Here is a 26,826-nt window from a genome sequence, read left to right as displayed (position 1 = left end):
ATTGAACAATCCAATGTAAAAATGGGCAGAGGAAATGAACATTCTTCCAAAGACGACATGCAAATGTCCAACAAGTATATGAAAAGGAGCTCGACATCACTAATCTTCAGAGAAATGCAAATTAAAACCACAATGAGATATCAGCTCACACTTGTTAGTATGGGTATCAAAAAGACAAGAAATAGCAAGTGTTGGTGAGGAAGTAGCGATAAAGTAATCCTTGTGCACTGTTAGTGAGAATGCGAATTGGTTCAGCCATTATGGAAAACAGTACGGACGTTCCTAAGAAAATTAAAAATAGAACTACCATATGATCCAGTGATGCCACTTCCGGGTGATATATCCAAAGGAAAACAGGATATGGAAAAGATAGCTGCAGTTCCTTATTTATTGCAGCATTATTCACAATAGCCAAGGTATAGAAGCAACCTAAGAGTTTGTCAGTAGATGAATGGATAAAGATGTGGGATATGTGTGTGTATATATGTATCTATCTATCTATCTATATATATACACACACATACATAATATGCCATATATATAATATACATATGGAATAATGGAATATTATTCAGCCACGAGAAAGAAGGAAATCTTGCCACTTATGACAATATGGATGGACTCTGAGGGTGTTGTGCTAAGTGAGATAAGTCAGGCAGAAAAAAGATCATTATCGTTTATCACTTATATGTAGAATCAAAAAAAGCCACACTCACAGAAACAGAGTAGAATGGTGGTTACCAGGGGTGAGGGTGGGGGTGGGCAAGGGAACTGAGATGTTGGTTAAATGGTACAATTTGCAATTAGAGGATGAATAAGTTCTGGGGATCTAATGTACAGCCTTCTGATTGTAGTGAACAATAATGTATACCTGAAAGTTGCTAGGAGAGTAGATCCTTAATAGAACGTGATGGAGGGGTTAGTTAACACTATTGTGGTAATCACACTGCAATATAGAAGTGTGCTGACACGTTGTACACCTTAAATGTATACAATGTCATAGGTTATTTATATCTCAGTTTAAGAAAAAAGAAAGAAAAGGTTTTCCTCTACATGGGTTTCCACCCCTGGCTTCCGACATGGACTTCATCGTGCACTGTGTCCTTTTGTACCCTGGTTTAAGAGGAAGTCCTCTGTAACATATCTTTCCCGGGTATTGTTGGGTGCCAGCAACTTCCTCTTAAACAGAGCAAAAGAAGGAGCGGCAGCAGAAATAGCACCATGATGACACCTTTCCCTTTTTCACTCTAATTCATGTCTTTAGGAAATGCATGTGTCAGAACCCAAAAACCTATGCACAAGTATTTCTAGCACTAATGGACCCAAAGATGTGCTCTCTGCATTTGCACATGCCTCTCAATTCCTGTATGCAGGAGGACCTAAGAGCACACATATTAAGAATACAAAATGATGGGGCACCCGCGTGGCTCAGTCGGTTAGGCGTCCGACTTCAGCTCAGGTCATGATCCCACAGTTCATGAGTTCAAGCCCCGTGTAGGGCTCTGTGCTGACAGCTCAGAGCCTGGAGCCTACTTCAGATTCTGTGTCTCCCTCTCTCTCTGTCCTTCCTCCACTCACACTGTTTCTCAAAAAAGGAATAAATGTCAAAAAAAAAAAAAAAAGAATACAAAATGATATTGGGCATGTTCCTCTTCTAGTCACTCTTGAATTCAAGTGTCAAAATGGGAACTTCAAAATATCTCTCATTGAGGAACACCTGGCCACCAAATTTCTGAAAACTGCAAAAAGCCCAGGGCTCTCTGCCTAAAACCACGCTCCTTCTGGGACCCAATATCAGACCCACACCACTGCAGTGTCAGGAGAAAAAAGACCCAAAGGAGCACCAAAGCAGATTCCATCTGACAGTTCTGCTGTTCCTACTGTCATGAAGGTGGAGTTGTGCAGAGGGCATATTGATCTTTAGGACCGAAGACTCTTTTCTCTTGTGTAAGAATAAAGGAACACTTTAAGTCCTGAAGTTTACAACTTATACAACTTATATAACGTATTACAACTATATCAGACCACAATTCACTCATGTCCAAAAGCCATGAGACTGCCCAAAGCACTTAACCGTGGGACTAAAGACAATGTCACCTCCTCCCAGCAGTCCCTCAGAATCACAGTTATGGTATGTTAGTGGATACTAACACATGCCTCAGATACTGCCTCCTTTTTCTCAGAACGGTGCTTTCCTTTAAACTGTCCTCTTCACAGGACTGGATTTTAAATTCCTGATATACAAAGAACTTTATTGGGGTGCCTGGGTGGCTCAGTCAATTCAGTGTCCAACTCTTGATCTCGGCTCAGGTCGTGATTTCACGGTTCGTGAGATCGAGCCCCACAGCAGGCTCTGTGCTGACAGTGCAGGATTCTCTCTCCCTTCCTCTCTGGCCCTCCCCTGCTGGCGTAAGCTCTCTCTCTCAAAGTAAATAAATAAATAACCAACAAACAAATAAAACTTTATTGCAAAATATAGTTTCTCTATCCCTGGCTTGGCTACTGGGTAATCATTTCTTCTTAAGGTACATTAATAAAGCCAATTGCAAATACAGTGCTTTTCTTTACCATTCAACCATAAGGCAATATAGTAATGCACAGTAAAGTTAGTTTAGATTTGATGTGCACGTCACAGTCAACTGAGTTGTGTTTGGCGATGGATAGTTTCCAAAGAGCAGAGGTGATTAAACTTGCAAAATAAAACCCAGCCTGAGAAATACAAACCAGTAAAACATAATCTCAAAAAGCACCTATTAAATAAGCATCTTTTATAAATCAAAATTTTAGAAGAATATACTCACCTTAAATTTTTTCCTAAGGGGGAAAAAGAATTATCTAACCGAACCCCTGTTTTCCTACTGTAATCTAAATATACATTCCTTTAAGCCAAAAGAATTAGAGTAAAAAGTTTTATACTTCCTAAAAAACTTGTTTGATCTGTGGATTTAATCCTATATGATAAAAATGTTCCAAGTATGAAATATAGAGTTTAAATCCTTAGCTGTATTGCAAATGCTTTGGCATGCAGATGCTTTTTTCCATATTTTAATGAAAACCAGATTTATTTATAAGTTGCTTTAATTTCATTCTCGAATAGAATGGAACAAGAGTATCATATGTTCTGAATTAGGATCTTACTCACATCCCATATCAATTATGTAACTCAAATGCAAGACAACTTAATTGTGTCAATCATATTCCCCTGACAAGATCATTAAATGTTAACAGAGAGCTTCCAACTTTTAACAGCCATAGATTTTTAAAATATAAATTATTCTGTGAAAAATACCAATGCCTCATACAAGTTTGGGATTAAGTATTATAGTTTCTGACTTCTAACAGTAATTTTTGAAATCAGAATATTGTGAACATACGGTTTCTTTTTGATAACATCTTTTTAGAGGTTTATATTTCACAAAGGTACATCAAATCTCACAGAAAATAAGCACACCTGAAAGACCTTAACTGCAATTTATTGTCAAACCCTAAAATAAAAGCATATCAATATCATATTGACTCAGAAGAAATAGTGTTACGTAACTTTTAAAATACACTGTCCTAGACAGTTGTTAATTACCATAACATTTGTTTCTTAATTATTTTACAGCATCAAGCTTTAAAGATTAATGATTTATCTATATTCTGACCAACTAATATAGTCTCTTATTAATGTTCTTCAAAATTCTGAAGTCCCAAGTAAGCAAATGTACATTTCATGTACAACAAGATGACGCTGTCCAAGAGATGTGCAATTTTCCAAAACCGAGATGATACAAACTGGCCACAGGATTTTGAAGTATAGTTTTAAAAATCAATTTCTGACATATAAAAATACCATTGTAATCAATTTTCCACTAAGATGAATAAGATGGGAGTTTATTATTATTTTTTTTTTTTTGACAAACCAGAAAAAAATCCCAACCAAATTGCAATTGATTTAAATTGAAGCTATGGTAAAAGTATCGCATTTACAGAAAGAAGACCTCAATTTTAATGGCAGTTCTGTCTTATGCTACCTTAATTATTTCTAAAATTTTATATGCGGTTTTATCCCTTCTCTTTCCACAAAGACATATGACAATAAAAATTTAAACAGAAGTCGCCAAATTCAGGAGCAAGAAAAAGGCAAAGCACATGTGACAACTATTAGGATTAACAGTTTATGCAACACATTCAAATTTGACTCTGACCTTCCTGGCAGAGCAAACAGGGCAAATTCACCTTTCATGTAGTTATTATTATTGAAATTTCTTTATTTTTAATTGCGGGTATATCTGACACACAACATTATGGAATTTCTTAATTCCCCACATTTACACTATGCTATCAGCTTACAAAAAGCATTTGTATATACAATATCTTGTTTGATCATATCAACAACTTTCTTAAGAAGTTGTTCTTAAGAACACTGGTACCCCCATTAAGCCAGGTGAAGAAACCCAAACCACAGAATTAAGTCATATGGCCAAAAGAAGTAAAACTTCTTGAGGTCATTGAATGTCACATGGATAGAACATGTCTCCTTACTCTTAGTCTAACATTCCTGATTCTACTTCTCACGGCCTTGAGTTCTTAGCCCTAAACCTTAAAATAAAACTGTCACATAGAATTTTTTTGAATAGAAGTTGTCCTCATTATTTTCACAGCGATGCAAAAGTGAATTTAATACAGCTATTTCTTATAGCAATTGTTCATCAAACTAAGAGCATAAAATGTAACAGTAACTAGATAAAGCTGTAGATGAGGCAGTTGTGAACACCAAATGTGATAATTAATGTGGAAACCCTATAAACTGTAAAGTACTACACAAAGGCACAATAGTTTCTGATGATGAAAAATCATGCAGGACTTCGATTCCTATTCAGATCTGAAGTACACCATACTTTCCTTATAAATAGGTATTTGCAGTTGTCTAAGTAGAGTTTTTTCATGGAAGCCAAGTTGCAAAAGCTAAAAAGTTAATTTTGAAAACTTGCCCCTCAGTCCAGAACAAGTTCACATATTAGAGCACAACAGCCAAATATTTACATCAAAAAGTCTGATAGGTTTTTGTATTATGGTTTAGAAATTATGTGAAATAACTTGATGACATTTAAAAGAATTTATTCTGTCTTTTCGAGTTTATTCTTCACAAAGTTTCTTTTCCTGTGCAAGGAAAAACAGAATTGTTTTTTTCCCATAAAAAGAGATGAGTCAATAGTCTTTAGAACCCAGTATTTTTTAAATAAGGGAGAAAGGAAGTATAATGTGGTTTAGTATTGTTTATAATATTGTTAAAAAACAGGAAATGAAATAATTAAATCCCTGCAAACCATTTATTTTTTCAAACCCTGCTTTAGAATAGAAATTCACAAGTGTGGCTGTAACTTTATCACTGTGGTTTGCTGAAAAGCGACAGCAGTATTAACCACTCCCCTCCTTTGTTTAAGACCTTTACGGGCAGGACTTTCCACTAACCCTCATTCCCCACCTCATTTTTTCATTGAAAGAAGAAATTTCTTCTTTTTTCTTCTCCAAGAAACAGTTCCTTCCTGTCTTTGCCTAATATGCCATATCATGAATAAATACTTATTGAATTAATAAATTAATGGACACAACGGGAAATATTTTTTCTTACCCAGTATGGCCTCCTGACAAAAATTCTGAAATAGCAGCAGGAAGCTCTGTTTTAATAATTACAAGATATGATGACATAGCTGCAAAAAAAGATAAAAACAGTTTCTATTAGAATTCTATACTTCTTAACCATTTAAAGAATAATTTATACAGAAACACAGATGTCCATTAGGGCTTTGACAACATGTGGAAGATTAACTCATACTGCATTATCCCAAAGGTATATACACACCAGGAATGGAGATAAATAACTGTGTAGAGAATAACTGGTAGCTCATTATAGATGCTTTGTTTACATTTCAAACCCAAGACAAACTATTTAGGTAAAAGGAAGGGTCTTAATTACAGGGAATTTATAAATGAAAAATTTTTTGATGTTTTGCACACGTTTGTATGTTATCAACCCTGTTCAAGGCATTAGAGGTTAGTTTAGCAACAACTGATACAGAAACAGGAGTTTAATAAGTACTAGAGAGAACCCCCCCACACACCCAAAGAAGTCTCACTCCCTTCCTCTCCATTTCTTTGCTTCCCCCCAACACATTATGCACATGTTATTATAAAATAAAAATAAAGTGCATAATGAGTTACATTTTTAATTGTCCTCTAAAACTAATTAGAAAAGATTCAGTGGTAACTGCTAAGCATATTAAATGGACAAAACTTACAACTTTTATTCCATTTTATTAACAGAGCTCATCTGTATTATGTAATCAAAACCTGAAGCTAGCATTATTTCTTACATTTGATCTGACGGGATCCAAGAAACAACTAGTTTTTAAAGCATTTTAATAATGATCCCATTTCTGATGCAGCTATAAAAAAAATCCTATAAACCTTCCATCATATATTAGGAAATATTTTAATATGGTTACAGAACATAGAACTCATTTATATGTAAATACTTGAGTTTAAGCTTACATGTTTAAGTACATAGAAACCCAGATGATTAGAGTCAGAACTTCAGTTTAACAGAGTAATAATCTCTCTTTCCCCCAGAGATTAAGTATATATTAAAAAAGGGCCAACAAGAGTATGTCCAAGAAGAATAAAGAGTGTACTCTGTACGCACGTTAATTTTATTACTTATTTATACTTCAGGAAACATTTTACTTTCTCCTTGGACCTACAAAAACTAAGAACACAAATGAATGCCAAGTCTGAATGGTAAAAATCTGGTGAAAAATTGATTAAAAGGCTCAAATGTTTAAACAGGAGAATGCATTTTTCTCAAACAACATGTGTAAACGTAGCTGAACTTCTCCACAATTATTACAGTACTATGTGACCACTGGAGAAAGAAAAAAAGGAAATATACTATTTTGTACATAAATTTATATGAAGATAGACAATAATTACATGCAAACACACATACACAATTTTTTTTAGTAAAGTAACGTACCCATGGCAAAATAAAATTTAGAACAGCTAAGTAAATACTCACTTCTCCTCAATGAAAATTCATTATGTATACACACATTTTCCAGTTTATGACTATTTATTTTCCCGCATTAGTATGGTTGTTGAAGTATAGCTTTTTGCCCAACAGAAGTACAGGGCATTTCTTCAAACTCTTTTAGTTTTGGGGCATTGCAATTGATTGTATGTGAAAAGGTGTTCTGTATCATTCATTCAAAAGGAAAAATGCTATCAATTTGGCACAGAACAGAAGGAAGGTTTAGATTAACCTCCTTCACTCAAGGATTTGGGGTCTTGTTTATAATACTTTATCTATTCCAAAGAATCATACACATATGGTATGATGTTGAAAATCATGAGCTGAATTTTCTGCAACTGGCAAGCTGCTTAAATATATCTTGCAAGGAAAAAAAAAAGAGACAAAAGTACCTTGAACACAAGGAATGCAGACTTCCTATACAATTGTAATTTATTATCCGCCCATCAGTCTTTCTTGCTTGGATTAATCCAACACCACGTGCGTTTCTAAAGTTTCAGACATTCATCTCTTTCAGTAATTTTCTATTATTTCTTTTAGATCTTTAGTTGTAAAAGCTTCAATGAATATGATATCATATTTCTTTCTAATACACAATCTGTCATTCTTCCCAGAATTTCTATTAGCCCCTGGCTAATCATTTGATCACTTTTATCCTCTATTGTAGCCTTAACTCTTTGGTTTTCAAATGGGAGTCCTATTTCATTACATTCCAGTCTGAAGAATCATGTATATTTCAAGAAACATGAACTCACCAAACATATGTTTCTCTCTCAAAAAGAGATCTCAGCATACAAGATATAATAAAACATGTAAATACTGCTTCTTTCTTAGAGAATGCTGGTGTTTGTTTTAAGAGCTACAAAACCACAGAGCTCCTGATGAGGAAAAGCCCCCATGATTAAGCAAGGAAAACAAAGACACTATCCTTTTCACTGTCTTCGTTATTTTTTCCTAACCACAAGTAAACTTCCATGCAAGGACTACCACCTTAACATATTATATATAATACAGAGAAGAAGCAAAACAGACTACCAAATATATATTAACTTAGGAAATACATCTTAATTAGATTCACATAAAAAGGACAACTAGCTCAATAAAAAAAAAAAAAGTTTTAAAGATATAATTATCAACAGGAGAGCTCATACATCCATTGTTTATAACCAAAAGGTTCACTAGATCAAACAGCTGCCTGCCACACCTTTTGTCTCATGTCTTCTATTAATGACATAAGGAAGTGCTTTAAGACCTATCTTAGAGACAGTTCATAAGCAAGAATTTGTAAATGATTTTTGCTGACATCCATACACAGCATAGACTCCTAACACAAGACGCACCATGTTGTACTCTAAATTAATAGCGGTACCAGGGTCATCCATTTTAGCCATGGTTATAGTTAAGTGATTCTGGCCCCCACACTACCAAGCCAGAATTGGTGCTAAAGGACATACCTTGATGACAGGTATTCAAGCCATTACAAATCACTTAGTTTTACCACATTAACTAACTAAGTATTCTTTTCTCCTTCATTTTAAACATAACTAATAGAACTCATTCAATGGAAACTGCCCTGGGAAGGAAATAAAAAAATCTGTCAACCCAATCAAAACACAGAAGTTGAAAGTATTCTTTGAAAACCATGCGGAGAACCAAGTGTTATATTAAGAAATGACTAAAATAGGGTAAAATTTGACCAGACAATAGCAAGTAGTAAGCTATTAATATTGGTTGCTCTAATCATAAAAGAGAAACACATGAGCTGGGAACACAGACACTGAAGGAAGAGATGCCAGAAATACAGAACAGGGGAAAGAGACCTGTGAGAGAAGAACCATGAGAACAGTGAACACTTTTGGGTTTGGGATGCCTATACCATGCTGGCCAGTATTCTAAGTGATCTGCAAGTTATTTCCTCATTTAACCTTTACCACAAAGCTGTGAGGTATTTCTTTCACAGATAAAGATATGGAGGCACAAAGAAGTAACTTGCCCAAGGTGGTAATGGTATAAACAGCCAGTCTGGCTTGAGAAATTTGCACCATTAACTATTATGGAAAAGTGCAGGAGCAAAGTGAAGAAGAATCCACCACAGGAAAGAAAAAAATAAGGGTAGTCTATGAAAAGGACCACTCCCTAGAATTATTTTTTCTTCTGTCATGAGCATTTCAATAACAAATTGCTTATGAATGCTGGAGTTCAAAGAAATTAGTTAGAAGTTTTAAAAACACTTAGGTTGATTTCACTTTGACATGTATTTTCAATGTAATTTATTTCAGCTTTGTAGCTGGTTTGGTAGAGTTATTAGTACAAGATTTCTCAGACAAGCCAAGGAGTTTCATGAGGGACCCTGTTGCATGATTCTATGATTCTAATGCATCTACAGCTATTATTGTAATTCACAGGAGAAAGTTTCCTATTCTCACATATTTGAGATATTAACATCAAACTGAAATGTAAAAAAAAAAAAAAATTAAAACAACAGACCAATCTCTCTTCCCAAAAACCCTGTATTCTTCTGGACTACTTTTCCCAGGACTCCTTAAAAAAAAAAAAAAGAAAGAAAGCCTCAACTGGAATCTAGGTCTAACAAATCATTAGTTTGTAAAAATAATTATCCTTTTTGTTAAACTCTTAAAATACACGTATGAAGATAAGATTACATACAGCTATTTTTAAAACAGAATTAGGTTTTCAGCACTTGGAGGAAGTTCAGCAACTTCTCAAAGGATTAGTCAGCCAGCCCTAAACAGATGTACTATGGGAGGAAATAATAAGTTTGCCTTTCCGTCTGAGAGATTCAATTTTACTTCAAACATGTTTTTAGTCATGGATAGCAACTGGTTTATTCTATTCAACATGTCTTATTAACCCAGTATTCCTCCTAAGTGTCCAAATGCCACTGAAAGGCTATCCTCACTCAAAATAGTACACAACACAATCTCTTTTTCTAAAATCCTGAAAAATGTCACTTCCTTAATTTGCACACAAATGGAAATCAAAATACATGGAGGAAATTTTCTCCCATAACCCTAAGAAAATGTATATCATTATCATTTATCAAGATCTCAAATTTGAACACAATGGGACCAGAATATTTACTATTCTAAAATCCCCTAACTGAACTTCAGTGAGTCATGGGTATAAATGGCATAATGAATACATACACTGAATACATAATGAATACAAAGATATTGTAATAGCAATATAACAGGACGGATGCTAGGTACCCTTGTGGTGAGCATAGAATAATGTATAAAAATGTTGGGGCGCCTGGGTGGCTCAGTCGGTTAAGCGTCTGACTTCAGCTCAAGTCACGATCTCACAGTCCGTGAGTTCGAGCCCCGCGTCGGGCTCTGGGCTGATGGCTCAGAGCCTGGAGCCTGCTTCCGATTCTGTGTCTCCCTCTCTCTCTGCCCCTTCCCCGTTCATGCTCTGCCTCTCTCTGTCTCAAAAATAAATAAAACGTTAAAAAAATTTAAAAATAAAATAAAATAAAATAAAAATGTCAAATCACTTAAAGTTGTACACCTGAAACTAATGTAACATTATGCATCCACTCTACCACTATCCACTCAAATAATTTTAAAAAATCATTACTAAGAAATATATTACTTTCAAAACCTTTTTAAAGTGACATGTTGCCAGTAAATTTTGTCAAAGTATGTATTTATGAAAAAAAAAACTCCTTCCAAATTTCCTATATCCTTCCTATTCTAAGGCAGTGCTTCCCAGAATTTCTGGACATACTGTTCAGGTTCAAAAAAGCTGTAGTATGTCCACAGATGAGCTGACCAGCAGATGGCGTTGAAACAGCACGTCCAATCCCAGTCTCCCAGGGGACAATACAAACTAGTACATCTAAAATGAGTTCATCATCCTACAAAAACAAAAATACAGGCAGAAAATAAAAATAAATAGCTTCTAATTTATCTAACATTAAATCATGAATTTTACAAATACTGAGACTTTGAAATTTTTATAGATCTCAACTGAAAACGATCTTATTTATACCTTTCTGACGATGAGATTTAGAAATTGTCCTGTTTGAGTACAAACAAGGGCTGTGGGGTTTCTTTTAAAACAGATTGCCAAACTGAGGTGTTAATCAAGACTGTTGGTCTTGTAGGTTTGTAGGGCCTGTGCCAGACTGGAAAATCTGGATCATTCTAGCACTTTCAGGAAGTTTCAGTAAGACTACTTAATGTTTAGGTTCTCCTTTCACAGTATGTAGCAGTGATTCAATCTTTAATCTCCTTTAAGGAATTGGGGCTTTAAAGAACTAAATAAAGAATATGCTAGCCATAGTGGTCCTTCTTATTTTATAAAGAGCAAAGTAAGGATTTAACGTACTCCTTGGAGTCACTTACCTTTCCACACTTTGAGAGGACTGAAATACAAAACCAGAAAAAACATCAACTAACTTCACTTTATCATGCACTTCTAGGAGTCCACAGGACTTTCTCTGGCTTGACTAAAAAATGACTTGGGGTTTACTGTTTGATTTCTAGCAATATTTTAGCCTACCTAGTGGTCTATATTGAGAATTCAAATGAATGTGAAACTAACTACTTACTTTGGTTTTTAGGAAAAGAATCTCATAATGCAAAAATGCTAGAAGGACTATGTGGAAATTACCTACACTTATTTGCCACTACAGTTCTTACTCCTTTTTTTACTAGTAGCCCACCAAATTCAAACCCTAAGCCAGAGTTCTCTTGCCGGTACTAGCATTAAATATTAAAACTTCCAGATGTCTCTTTACCGACTTTGTGTCCCAGCAGCAATGACTCTGAGTGAATGTCACTCCAGCTCCTGACGAAATGGCCAGCCGGGGGCTATTGCTGGGGCCTATTTCAGGCCCTGAATTCATTAGTGTTGGGAGGAGATAAGGAATTGCCTCGAAGTAGTATTTTACCGGAGGGCTTTCCATATTCCAAAGGCAAACGTTTCCAAAAGCTTAGAATAAGAGTGCTATATTTAGTGAGTCACATTTTTTTCTATCATAAAGCTTAGAAATTATTCAAAGATACTATATTTTTCCAATCAATTTGTTAGACTACATCAGTGCCCTGTGACTAATACTTGGTGCCTCATTGATCCTGGGGGAAAGAGGTTTTCTGACAGTAAATTCTTTCCTAAAGAAGCTATATCCTCACTTATAATATTCCATGGTCGCTCTTGCCAGTTAATCAATTCTCTTCCTCCTAAAGAAGCACCAAGCCAGGCCGCTGGCTTTTCCTTCTCTCCCTCCTCTTACTCCTTCCTTTTTTCCCATAATAAATATTACTTATGAAATGTCTATTATATGCTAGACACTAAGAACACAAATGAATGAGCAAATTACTTGGATTTATGTAATAAAGAGGTGTAGGGGATACGCTGGGTCTTTACTGACACATCCATGTAACAAATATTGATCAAGAACAATTCATAATCGGGCTCTGTGTTGACAGTTCAGAGCCTGGAGCCTGATTCAGATTCTGTGTCTCCCTCTCTCTGCTCCTCCCCAACTCATGCTCTCTCTTTCTCAAAAACAAATGTTAAAAAAATTTTTTTTTAAAAAAGGGCAATTCATGATCATTTTGACTTTAAAGATCTCCCTCTTCCATATTTCTCATAGATTCATCAGGGGCACAGAATCCTAAGAAAACTGAAAAATGTTTAAATGTTACAAAGACTAGAAGAGTTAAGAAGCATTAATCTAAAATATGATTACCAGGATGCCTGGGTGGCTCAGTCAGTAAGCGTTGGACTTCGGCTCAGGTAATGAACTCAGGGTTTGTGAGTTCAAGCCCCGCATCAGACTCTGTGCTGAAAGCTTGGAGCCTGCTTCGGATTCTGTGTCTCCCTCTCTCTCTCTGCCCCTCCCCTGCTCATGCTCTGTCTCTGTCTCTCAAAAATAAATAAATGTTTAAAAGTAAAATAAAATAAGATAAAATAAAATAAAATAAAATAAAATAAAATAAAATAAAATAAAATAAAATAAAATATGATTACCTAACCTCAAAATAACAGATTTCAAAATATTTTAATTCTATTTTATATAAATAAGATCTAACTCTCAATACTTTCAGCCTTTTAATTTTTATATAATTCTAATCTACAAATCATTCTCTGGGCTTTCAAATTTCTTTCCATCATTAATGTAGTATATAAAATGGTCTCTTTGAGGCAAAATCTTAGGCTTTTAAGTAGAACTTTTAAAATTCAACAAATATTATTTATTGAGTTTCTCTACTAGAAATTAGGTCAAGTTAGGAAAACAAATGAAAACACATAGTTCTTATCCCCAAGGAGTTTTAAAAATCCTCAACATTTAGTATTTTCACAGATTTTCAAACACTTACTATATCACAGCAGAAAGAATAAAGTCTTTAGCAGTAGAGAGAGTGAAGTTGAGTCCCAGCTTTATTAAAGGGTAAATGTAAGCAAGTTATTTATTCCCTCTACACACTGACCTCTTCCTCTGTAAAATGAGGATAACATCATCTCCCTTGAAGAGTTGTTGTAAGTACAACTAAAATGTGTAGTAGAATGTCTGATCTAGAGAGGATCTATTATAGTCATTTTTTAGTTCTAAATAATCAATACAAAAACTCAGCCATTTATACCAATAATTATCATCCTATCTTTCCGAAAATGCTACTGGAACCAAATTACATGCAGATGGGCATGTAAGAAGTACAAAAATTCTATCTGTGATGCTATATACTTCATATCATCTTATAAATATCCAACATATTTCTAATTGACAAAGAGAAAGGCAAAATCCAGTTTGAGGAAATAACATTAAATAAGTCATATGCACAACATAGTAAAGAATGTCCCGGATAAGTATGCTGGGCTTCTCAAGCATACAGAGTCTAGTAAGTACTCGTTTAGGACTTCCACAGAACCAACTTGCATCAATCAAAAATATACACCTGGGTGGCTCAGTCAGTTAAGCATCTGACTCTTGGTTTTGGCTCACATCACGATCTGTTTAGTTGGTGGGTTTGAGCCATTGCGTTGCACTCAGGCTGACAGTACAGAGCCTGCTTGGGATTCTCGCTCTCTCTCCCCTCGTCTCCCCAGCTCAGGCAAGCGCACATGCGCTCGCATGCGTTCTATCTCAAAATAATGTTAAAAAAAAAAAAAAAAAAACGAAGAAACTACTTCTTAAGACCAGAGTCCCGAGACTTTAACCCCAGAGGCTCAGCAGCTGCCCTGACAGGTAGTTGAAAAACCAAGACTCCCTTTTTCTGATAACAACATCCACGAAAGCTTTTAGAGCGATAGTTGCAGATTTGTTAGAGACACCTAAGAAAAGACCAAGTCATCTTTTGAACCAAGTATAACCCTCCTACTGAACTTACCTGTAATAAAAATATTTCAATATTCTGAAGGAGTTAACATGCCCTCCCAAAGTGTGGAATTTGAATTTTGGAGTAAGAAGGGACCTTAATAAGCTCCCGGTTTCCCATCCTATTCCCACAGCAATTTAACTAAGAAGAAACTGAAGCCAAGAGAGTGAGTGAGCCAGAGCACAGAATCCAAGGCCCCTGACTTCCAACCCAGTGATCTGCTCACAAGAGCAAGCTTCGACTTCTACTATAACAAAGGAATGATTTATGCATATCTGGCTAAGACAACAGAAAATGGTTCTAGAAATATGTTTCAGTTATTACTTAGTGGGCTTTCAATAAATAAACTTTTAGCCAATGTGAAGAAAATCATTAGGATATTATTCTAAAAACTAAAGCAGCATTATCAGCTTTGCTGAATTTGAGGGACATCAAAAATTGCTGTGACTGCCTCTCACTTTTTTCTAAAAAGGTTATAATATAAAGCAAGTAAGCAAATCAACATACTTAGAGTTGAGAAAATTAATGATTTATCTGTTACCAGATGCAAGAATCCTTTCTAGGAGATTCTTTTTCTAGAACATTTTTCTTTTAATTTCTTGTTCAGCTTTTCAAATATTTAAAGCTAATGAGTAGTCTAGCTCACCATTCCTTTTTCTCTTTTTCTTGATAAATATATATAGAATATTAAAAAGTACTTGGACATAGCTCATACAAATAATATTCAGCTCTGTTCAGTTCAGCAAAGGTCTATCATGCCCCAGGTATTGTGCTAGGTTCTAGAAATACAAAAAGAAATGAGAGATAGTCTTCGCCCTAGGAGATTATAATATAGTAAGGGAGGGATGCCTGAGTGACTCAGTTGGTTAAGCATCTGACTGCAGCTCAGGGCATGATCTTGAGGTTCATGAGTTCGAGCCCCATGTTGGGCTCTGTCCTGACAGCTCCGAGCCTGGAGCCTGTTTCGGATTCTGTGTCTCCCTCTCTCTCTGTTCCTCCCCTGCTCACACTGTCTCCCTCTCTCTCAAAAATAAAGATTATATATATATGTGTGTATATATATATATATATATATATATACACACATATATATATACACACACACACACACACACGCACATATATAGTAAGGGAGAAAAGCATACACAGAAATAACTTCATATCTAATAACAAGTTCTAAAATATATCATGTACAATAATAGTTAGATACAAGATTAGAGAACAAGGAAAGGATCAAAATGAAGGATACCAAGAATATAACAGCAGGCATTTTGGCAGGGTCACAAATTTAGATCCAAATTCCTGGATTGAAAATTCTACATAAAATGCCAAACAATAGTTCGACCTAATCTAAACAAAATGTGATGGTTCTTAGTAATCAGACAGAATAATGAGGGACAGAAAATATTCCATTTTGGATTGAAATGTTTAATACATTTAGTCAGTAACTGTCTATAATTAACAGTAACTTTCATTTCTACATGGTTCTCAGTATTGGGATTTTTTAAAGTTTATTTATTTATTTTGAGAGAGAGAGACAGTGTGAGTGGGGGAGGGTCAGAAAGAGAGAGGGACAGAGAGAATCCCAAGCAGGCTCCAAGCTGTCAGTGCAAAGCCTGACACAAGGCTTGAACTCCCAAACCGTGATGTCATGACCTAAGCCAAAACCAAGAGTCAGATACTTAACCAATTGAGCCAGCCAGGCACCCCAATTATTGGGGTCTTTTTTAATGAAAACAAGATACAAGGTAAATGTGAGAATGGTTCTTATTTGTTTCAGGTTTGTTTGTTTTTAAAACTACCTTGTCATTTTAAATTTCTTGGTTGCAAGAGGATATTGCTTGTCTACCTCAGATTGTTCACAGCCCAAGAAACATCACTCTCTCTGAAGTAGTATCTGCCAATGGGGTAATTAGGACAAAAGTAGAGGGGAAATAGTTTAGAATCATCTGAAGAGTTTTCCAAATTGTGTCTTACAACTATTGCAACTAACAGAAAGTCAATGCTTTAGAGGTGTGCTGCAGACCCAATAACAAGAATTTAAATTAAGGGTTTACCTGAAACTAAATTTAGAAGCTATTGTCCCCTAAGGCCTGCAAATAAAAAGGATCTAAAAGAGAGAGAGTAAGAGAGAGAGTGAGAGAGAGAGAGAGAGAGAGAGAGAGAGAGAGAGAGTAATGAGGACCACACTGAGGGTTTTTGAAGATACCTATGTCTGCAGAGATTCAGGCTCCCAGCTAGACCCATAGTCGGGCAATAACCAAAATGAAGAAATCATTTCCATCGCATTTATGCATAAGCAGTTCACTTTCAGTTGCTTACCTCCAATATTCTGAATTATGATGGTGCCCGCTACCACCATCTATGAAAGAACAAATATATTCAGAAGATGAAAGAAATAATAGAAAAAGATCAGTATTTTACTAAAATCCAACAACTATTACTAAAAAAAACAGATGTAGAGGTTGAGTGAAGAGAAACCGAAAAGAATACATTTTGTCAGCCATTTGTAATACATAAAACGAATTATCATCACATAAAAAGCCTTTCTTTAATAGTTCCACAGTTACTATAAAGAATGGTTTTGAAAATTTTCTTGGCAGTCATTTTCAAACAGTTAAAAGTGTTAAAGAGCTAGTAATTGGTGGTTATCAAAGTACCAAAAAATTGAAATTAAATCTATCTGGTCTCCTTCTCCCCTTTCCACTGCTTTAGTAGGTAGAACGTGACATTGCTTTAAGAGGTAGACTGCGACAGCTTGAGGTGTGCTGGGCCAATGCTGTTTTGCATAAAAGGAAATGATTTAGTCTTCTGAGTGTGCCGGCTTGGCATACACCAAGACCTGGGACATCCTGTCCCAGAAAAAGTCTAGAGCAGAAAACTCTAGAGCCCACACATCCCAGACCTGAAATTTTAAGCAAACTATTTCAAACTCACTAATAATAGAGCGGACTCAGTGTAAGACAACAGAAGGTTGTGAAGACCACAGTCTATCGGAGAACTCCTCCCCTTTCAAAATGGGGCAACTACTACTCAGCTCTGGCCAGTTGTTGGCATGTGAGAAAGTAAATCCGATGTAGCTAGATCTTCTCCATTCCCTTAATTTTTCAAGGAAAGTCAGAAACTGAATTCTTTCAAAATTTCATAACTCTTAGCGGGCAATTAGTTAAACATAAAAAAAATTTAAGCCAAACAAAATATGCCTAAGGACTAAGTTCAGATTGTAGGGCTTGATGGCTTGTGATTCTGATGAGATTCCTGGGGAACTCTAGACATTTTATCTATTCTTAGTAATCAGATGTACTCAGAGCAAATGATGAAACATTCTGCTTCCACTTGGGCCTTTCAATCACATGAATTTTGGTGGATCTGTACCCCCAATGTATGCTCAGAGTGGACTAGCTATGTAGGATAACTCAGTTCATGGACTGGGAGCAGATCACCTTTCAGACTCACCTCTACTAGAAATTCCAACAGTGGCACGGCATTTGCCTATCCTGGAAACCCTAGAGGACTTGGGGTTCGCAGAGCAGGATTAATGAGAGGTGTCTTTGAAGATGTAGTAGTTGCCACTCTAACATGTCCACAAGAAAGTTTGTGTATCAACCCATTTAAAAATTACAAAACCTCACAGTTATTTGTGAAAAGGCTATTTTGAACTTTTGCACACTATTTTTCATATGCAATTTGTATCTATTGTCAGTCATACATGAAATTTGGATTTCTACTAATATATTTCAAAAAAAGAATATCAACTTATTCATGATTATGTTTCCATTTTTGGCTGCATTTAAGCACTTAAGATCTAGAAAGTCAGTACGTCTGTCCACCTATAGGTCTTCACAGCCTACTAGTATACCAGTATAGTGCATGCCAGATGGTATTGACCTGATAAATACTTGTTTGGTGAGCAAATAAATGGATTTATAGACAATTTTTAAAATCTTTCTTAAAAAGTCCAAAAAACTTAAAAATATTTAATTCTCAGAGCAATGTTATCTTATGGCATATCCATATCTGTATCATGTCTGGAAAGAAGGAAATAGGAAAGTTTGAACCCAATTGTGGAGGTGGAGAGGAAATATAAAAAAAGCAAACAAACAACAACTCCTCATTTAGAGAATCTTCTATGTACCTGCCTACTAAGGACTGAGTGCACATACATAATGATAATGCAACTATCTAGAGTTTTAGGAAAAGGGGACTCCCAATAGTCCATGCTTTTTTAGACTCTGCTGCTATTCAAGGAATGCAGGAAATACTAGAGTGAAATAACAGTGATAATGCTTAGAGTCATATTTATAGATCATATTAAATTAATAAGAGTTTTCTTATATAAATAACATTTTCTTCTCGCTTGGTTAAAGTGGATGCAGGAAACTGACCATGACTATACCAAACATCCCGACCTTTAGGAAAGAGAAACTGGTACTAGGATGATTAACAAAACCCTTTACCTGCAAGTAACATACTCTTCATTTTGTTCAAGTTGCAGGTCGTTAAGACACAGTCCCAACTATGAGGCTACATAGCATGATTTAGATATTCCCTTTTGTATGTTAAGAACAAAGTTAATGTGAATGTAAATCCAGGGTTGTTTCCCCTGTTACATAGCTAGATCTTTTTCCTCCCATTTTCACTTCTTAGAAGTGGGTTTGGCCATCGACAGATACTGTATCCTTTAAGATTACAAACAAAATAAACAAACAAAAAACATAAACAACAGATTGACAATGGAAAGAAAAAGTCCTATTTGCAACCCACATGAAAATGGGTTTTCGAAGTACGATAGATCTTCAAAAATAAAGTACTACAGAACTAACAAAAATATTTAACTCCTGATTACCTGTGGAAGAAGACATTGTTTTCTCTACCTCTCAGTTTAGTTTAATATGCCTATCACAAGTCAATGCCCAATTAATATTGCTGTTATTTCTATTCTGAGGAAGAAGAGCAGTTGATTTAGAGTCTGAAGTTCTACAACATAATACTAGCTTTAAGTAACTGTGGACAAATAGGCCCCTTCATTTCTCTGGGCCTTAATTTCCTCACCTATAAAAGAGGGAATAGCTATATAATTTTTTAGCATTGTTCAGCTTATAAATGATATAATCTAATTATTAGTTTTACAGTCATGCTATAATCTTAATTCTATGCTTCTTTTTTTCCCTATGTTTATGAAGATTAGTTAATGTTACCAAAATTAATTTAAAAAAACTTAAAACAGGTCATTGTTACAATTTTAAAATTATTCACATCACCCCTCTCCTTCATTAGGGTGAAAAATAGACTTAAGTGTTAAATTTATTGATTCCAGAAGCACATAGAAAGAGAGATTCCTTCTCTCTCTCTTCCTGTTCCCACCATTCTGTCTTCCTTCATTTCCTTTCATTCCCCTGAATTTCTTTCTCTTGGATATACTTGTCTCTTTTAATTAGAAATGGAAGGGAAAAAATGCCTGTATAGATTTTGGAGACAGTAAAGAAAAAAAAAATTACCTTTCCAGGTAATCCAAATGCAAAGAGTCCAAGATCTTCATAAGATGTCACAGCTGTGAAGAGACATTATAATTTTTTACTTTTACACAAAACTATTTGTGTGCCAAGTTTTAAAGGGAAGGAAGGAAGCTATTCCGCTACTACCTTATAGCTACTGGATGGGCACACTAAATTTAAAGCAGAAGTAACCACTTCTGAGGGACTTTTGACAACTTACGGTCTCTAAGGATGGAGTCTTCTTAAAATAAGTAGAACTCAGCAAATCCCAAGGTTATCTGACCACCTCCCAGGCTGCATTAGTTCAAACACACTAATTACTCAAGAAGAACCCCACTTCTCTGAGGGGCACCTGGGTGACTTGGTGGGTTAAGCGTCTGACTTCGGCTCAGGTCATGATCTCACAGTTTGGGATTCGAGCCCCATGTTGGGCTCTGTGTTGTCAGTGCAGAGCCTGCTTCGGATCCTCTGTCTCCTTCTCTCTCTGCTCCACCCCTGCTTTTTTTCTCTCTCTCAAAAATAAACATTAAAAAAAGAGAAGAACCTCTCTTTTCCCTACACACTATTTGCATACTACACTAACCAAGAGTAGGTTTTCATTGGCAATCATTTCTGAAAACTGCATATGTAAATAAGGTTAGATAAAGTATGAAAGTTCTATCATACTTTCCGAGACCGTCAACTTTTTCTTACCCATCATTAGTAGGGCATACACTTTCTCTTTTCATCATAAAAGGGTATAAAGGGTATAACATTACATTTTCAGTCCACACATTCAAGAAATGTGGTCACAGAAAAGATGAAAATTAAACGGCTCAAAAAAGAACCAAATTTGTCCTTAGCCTATATAGTTTCGTGTTCTAACTAATGACATCACCAGTAAAAATAAGAGAAGTAAAAACATTTGTGTAATCCTATAGTTTGAAAAGTGCTTAATTCTATAGTGCTTACACTAAAAAGAAGCAGACTGGCAGATAGTTAAGACTTGGTACAGCAACATCTCCTATTGAGTCAAAGACATGGTTCAGCATTTTTTTTTTTTTTTTGAAGTATATTTACTTTGAGAGAGACAACATGAGCTGGGGAGGCACAGAGAAAGAGGGAGAGAGGATCCCAGACAGGCTCCACACTGTCAGCGCAGAGCCTCACAAGGGGCTTGATCTCACAAACCATGAGATTATGACCCGAGCTATAATCAAGAGTCGGACTTAACCAAATGAGGCACCCAGGTGCCCTGGCTCATCATTTCTTAAACCAAGTTTTAATATATTCTCTCAAGACACACACGAGTCTTCTTTCAATTGTCACTAACAAAAAGTTCCACTGTACTTTTATACACAAAGACCACCAGGTATGTAAAGTTAAGTGTTCTAAAAACCATGTATGACTTTTACATGTTATGACTACAAAATCAGAAAGAAAATAAAAGTGTTGAAAAAATAAGTTGTACTGATTAAGAACAAAAACTTAAACATTTTTAATTGCAAAATTAAAATTTTTAATTTTAATCTATTATCAGAGCTGATCAAAGAATTTAGAAACTTTTTAGATGTCACAGCTGTTTTTTTTTACATCTATTTTCAGACTGCTAAACACAGTGAACGAAGAATTCAGTTTTGAACTTGGGATATATAATGTGTATAAGTAGGAACTTTTATGCTTTAACAATGAAAAGACTTCTATAATCTCACACGGGTAGATTTTGGATATATGTTAGAACATAAAAATTAAAAAGCAGAGTTACAAAACTAAGAACTGGAAAATTTTCCTATGTGAAATGCCAAAATTCTTTTTTCCATATAAACATATTCTAAAGGGTATCGCATCACAAAAATTAATAGTTATTTTTATCAATAAATCTTTACTAGTTTGTTTTAATTTTCCTAAACAAATTATTAAAATATTTATAATGTTATATAGGGTTATTCCTTAAATTTAACATTCCAAAGTCTAGGTGTATATATATTAAACCAGAAAAACTATCTAAATGTTAGCTTCTATCTAATTTGACATTGAGAAGGTAATTTGGTTCAATATTATGTGTATGTAAACCAAGTCTCCAGAAGGGCTCTGATCTCTCACTGAAGCATGAGATTAAAGGAACATCGTTGTTCAATTTTAGCACCCTTCTTTTATGTTATAGTTAAAATTATCCATTCTTTCTTAAGAAAAACTTCCCTTCTAAGAATTTAAAGCAAGGAGGCTTTTCAGTGTCACAAATGGGAATATATTGAATAATTTGCTTTTAGAATGACCTATGTAGAGTTTCTCGGTCAATGAGCAAGTTATCAAGATGATACTGATCCAAAAGTTTAAGGTTTGTTTCACTTTTGAACAGCAGAAAACAAGTATAGGTTGCATATTTAGTAAACATGAAAAGCAAGTAACTTTCCCATAAGCAAAAGTTGTAACACTGTAAGATTCCAAAAAGAATTTGTATTTTAATTACCCAAATAAATTAAACACTTATTCTTAATTTTTATATTACAACACAACCTTTATTACAGAAAATATAATCAAGCTAATAGCTCAATAAAGATAAATGTAATCGCAACTTCTGACAGTAGTGGCATACATTTTAGCAATCTCAAACTTGCTCTCTGTTACTTTCTGGTTTTACAAAAATATGTCTAAATACAGCAAACTCCCAAATTCAGAGTGAAAAACATTGAGACGTCTAAATGGAAACTGAGTACAATGTTCAAATCCTCACTCTATCTTTCAGATCAGCATGTCTGGCTAGCCATTCAGTTTTGTCACTGTCATCATACTTCTTTTATGTTGCAAAAATTAGAAGCATTTTCCCATGTCTAAGACATCACGGATATGAATAATGGCTTCTGGCTTAACATTGAGGCTTTACTAAAATATGTACACAGTCAGCCAAGTGCTTTATCTCTACATATTCTCTTTTTGATGGTTTTCTGGATCATCTCAACTTATAAACCAAAACAACCCTAGTGAAATATTCTTAAAGTTCTGTTCTGGCATTTGGGCAGTTAAGATGCTGGTTACAGTGTAAACTAGTGTGACCTTTGGAATGCAGTTTGAACAATGGAGCTTTAAAATATAACATTGGACCCCTTGGAGTTTTTGCATCTTAGGAAATAACCCTAAAATAAGACAAAACATTATATGCAAGGTTTACACTGAAAAAAAAAAATGACCTAAATGTTCAACGATGGTAAGTGGTTAAATTATAGTTAAGTATACCTGATAGAGTAATATGTAGCCATTAAAAACTATGTTTATAACATGAAAAATGTCAACATTGACTGAAACAATTGGATTAGAATATGATCTATAAAGTAAAAAACATAAAAAGAAGGGAATGAATTATAAACTGGTAACATTGATTGTGTAGTCTTCTTTATCTTACTGTTTTGGGTAGGAATTCAAATATTCTATAATGACTATAATGGAGTGGTGGAATTTTAAAAACCATACCCCCCAACCCCCCAATAGTTTCATTTTCTCCACTAAATATCTGATAAGGTTTATTTAAGCTGCAACTTTTAATTTCTCTGGTGTTTAGTAATTTAATTATTACCACTTGGTCTACAAATAAGGTACATTTTTCTGCCCTTTCGTATGATCGATGTTTTAATATCTTATTTATAAAGTGAAAATGTTTTAAGAGATATCAAAATAAGATGTGGTAATGACCAGTCACATTAGTAGCATATTCTACAAAATAGGAATAACATTAATTATGAAAATTATAAAATTAATTCAGTCTTTTACAGGAAACCATATAAGCAGTACTTGGCACAATCCTCCTTAAGTAAATAACTGAAAGCAGTCATTAGCAATCTATTTTAGGAAATTATTTTTTGATATTAAAGAAATCAATGCTATGTTTTGAGGAGGCAGAAAGGCTGTAAATCTTAACAAGTAAATTGGGGGAAAATTTCTTCTTTAATGTACCATCAAGGCACACTTTAGTGCTATTTTGGCTAGACCAAGAGTTTGGCCTCCACACGAATCATTTGGAAAGCTGCTTCCCATAAAGTCATGGAATATTTCCAGCTAGTTACTCCAGTGTTCTGTCTGCTTTGCATTTTTTCCTCAATGAAATAAGACAATTAATAAACTCTGGTTACAGTACAAAGCCCAAGTTTCAGCAGCAGCAATATTATCTTTGGATCTGGATTGAGGGACATGAGTTATTCAAATACAGTTCAACTTTCAGAAACTTGGCCATTTGCAATGCACTTATTATTTTGAAATTCTTTTCTTTCTTGTGCTTTCCATCATTTTCCTCTTGCCTTTTTCTCCCTAATAGTGTTGTGCAGGTCATTCATTTACTGAGTGTCTACTATGCAACTGTATCACTAGTTCTTTTTTTTTTTTTTTCCTTAAGTTTATTTATCTTTGAAAGAGAGAGAGAATGAGGGAGGTCATGGGTGCACCAGGGAGTGGGGGAGGGGCAGAGAGAAGGCGAAAGAGAGCCTCCCAAGCAGGCTCTGCACTGTCAACGCAGAGCCCAATGCGGGGCTCCATCTCATGAACCTTGAGATTATGACCTGAGCTGAAATCAAGAGTTGGCAGCTTAACCAACTGAGCCACCTAGGTACCCCTGTATCACTACTTCTGATCTTTTTCAATATGTAATTAAATGTCAATTTACCCACTAAATGTGGTATGATTTCAGAGAACTCAATGCAGAAAAAGCAAACAGAATGTTAGAATACTAGGAACATTCTCCTTTCAAATGGCACAGACGTTGTGATATTGCATGTGTAGAGAAAGTTCTAGGGCCCCAATATACTGCTTGGCCCTGCTGTGAACAACATTAACACAGTCTTATCCTATAAATGCTATTCATTAGTTTTCAACTTTTAGACTTATCTTACAGATAAAGCATGAATGCCTTCTGTGTGATTACAAAACAGAAAGGAAATACTATCAACCTTGACAATACAAAGGTGTAGCAGGGAAATATGCAAAGTATGAAATAGGAGATGACAGGTGAGAGAAAGGACACCGCGCTAATATATAACATGGCAGAGAGTCAAGGGACACTATATAAACTCCATGGAACAAAAATAAAAATTTAAGTGTATTATTTAGAGTTATAAAATAATCAGTGCACCATAGGTGAGGTATAATACCTACAGGAATTTCATTTCAGATAGTAAAAGGGAGCATTTAGAATTCTTTTTTCAAGGAAGGTGTTGCAATGGACAGTTGTAAGAATCGTTGCTCTAAAGGGTTTAAGAAAAAAAATGGGGAGCACAAAGGAGACATTTACCCCTCATTTATATCCTCATCATTGCTAAGAATTAAAATCCTCATAAAAACACTATAACCTTACTTTAGGAAGAGGAAGTTAGGAGACTCTGTTCTCTTTCCCAGTGGGCTCTAGGAGGGACCAAAATTCTCTTTGGAGGCAATAAGAAGTGAATCCCAGGATCTTCCTGGACTCTCTTCAACAACCTCAGTTGCTTCTTACTGGCTCAGCAAAAACTCCAAATTCCTTAGGGTGTGACACTTGTCTATCTCTTTTCTTTTGTACCTCATGCACAAGTAATAGTAAACTATTTTTGGTATCTTGAATAAAATATGTAGTATGTACCTTTGTATATGAAATATTGTCTCTTGCCTTGTCTCCTAGTCAAATTTCAGTTCAGTCCTTCAGGAATATTTAGTGACCCTCAACACCCAACCCAGACAAGACAAATCACTCCCTCCTCTGAGCTCTTACTGTATCTAGTCCATATTTATTTATTTTTCTTATTTTGAGAGAAAACAAGCATGAGCAGGGTAGGGGGCAGAGGGGGAGGGGAGAGAACGTTAGAGAGGGAGAAAGAGGGGGTGGAAAGAAAGGGAGAGAGAGGCAGGGAGAGGGAGAGAGAGAGAGAATGAATGAATCTTAAGCAGGTTCCACACTCAGTATGAGGCCCCATGCAGGGCTCAATCCCAATGACCCTGGGATCATAACCTGAGCCGAAATCAAGAGTTGGTTGCTCTGATGAATAAGCCATTGTGCTGTTCAAGGGTCAAATGTTCTTCAAAGTCCACCTATCCAAAACTGAACTCATTTTTACTTTGAATCAATGCCTCCTGCTGTGTTCTTACCTCCATTTAAGGACACTATCATTATCCAGTGGCTCATAACAGAAATCTGGGAGATATCCTTAGACATCTCCTTCTCTCTTACTATTCACATTCAGACATCAACTTCTCTTGATTTTAACTCCCTTAATCTCCACATTTCCTAATCCACTTCTTTCTTTTATTTCTCTTGTTAATACTTTGTTTCAATATTCTGGTATTTGATTCCTAGACTTTTGTGACAACCAGGCTTGACTGCTGACCTACTCAGGTACTGTTAGTGTAAATTAGAGCCATACAGACAAATGAAAAAGGGATTCTTTTAAGGGGAAAAAAAAGAAAAAGGAAAAGAAAAAGAAAAAGAAAAAGGAAAAGAAAAAGGGTTTCCATCATGTTTATAATCCTGAAGGCAAGCATGGCCTGGAAAGCTGATGGTGCCTTTGTGAAAAAACCTACTCCAATCTGGAGGTAGCTCTTAGATCAGCTGCTCAGTTGTCCTGAGAATTCCCTTTACTTCTCTTCTGTGCTAAATTCCCTATTTCTTTGATAGTTCATGACTTTGGTAAACGGCAAACTCCGTTGTTAATTAAGTACAAGTGCACAGGAGATAATTTTGAGACTTTGCATGTATGAAAATGTTACTATTCTACCCTTGCACTTAAATGATAGTTTTGCTGGGTATAGAATTCTATACTGAAATAATTTCCTTTCAAATTTTAAAGGTATTGTTTTATAGTCTTCTTATTTATAGGGTCTCCTGTAAAGCTATTTGCTATTACAGTCTTTATTCATTGTATGGAAATTTGTTTGTTTCTCCTCTCTGAAAGCTTTTAGGATATTTTCTGGGTTTCTGATT

General features: G+C 35.3%; 1 protein-coding gene across 6 annotated transcripts in view; it reads right to left on the bottom strand.

Moving 5' to 3' along the window:
- Positions 1–26,826, bottom strand: part of SLC38A6 (solute carrier family 38 member 6) — a 74,511-nt gene that overhangs the window by 37,826 nt on the left and 9,859 nt on the right. For all 6 annotated transcript variants that reach the window (XM_019451617.2, XM_019451619.2, XM_019451615.2 and 3 more), the window contains 3 exons: positions 19,917–19,969; positions 16,741–16,780; positions 5,618–5,696 (listed from right to left, as the gene is read on the bottom strand). In XM_019451617.2, the coding sequence (XP_019307162.1) occupies positions 5,618–5,696; positions 16,741–16,780; positions 19,917–19,969 (172 nt within the window). The remainder of the gene's footprint in view (positions 1–5,617; positions 5,697–16,740; positions 16,781–19,916; positions 19,970–26,826) is intronic.

Source organism: Panthera pardus, unplaced genomic scaffold (assembly GCF_024362965.1).
Source record: "Panthera pardus isolate Hobbes unplaced genomic scaffold, ASM2436296v1 HiC_scaffold_24, whole genome shotgun sequence".
Classification (NCBI taxonomy): Eukaryota; Metazoa; Chordata; class Mammalia; order Carnivora; family Felidae; genus Panthera; species Panthera pardus.
The sequence above is the reverse complement of the archived record's forward strand: the minus strand, read 5'-3'. Positions and strand labels throughout refer to the sequence as shown.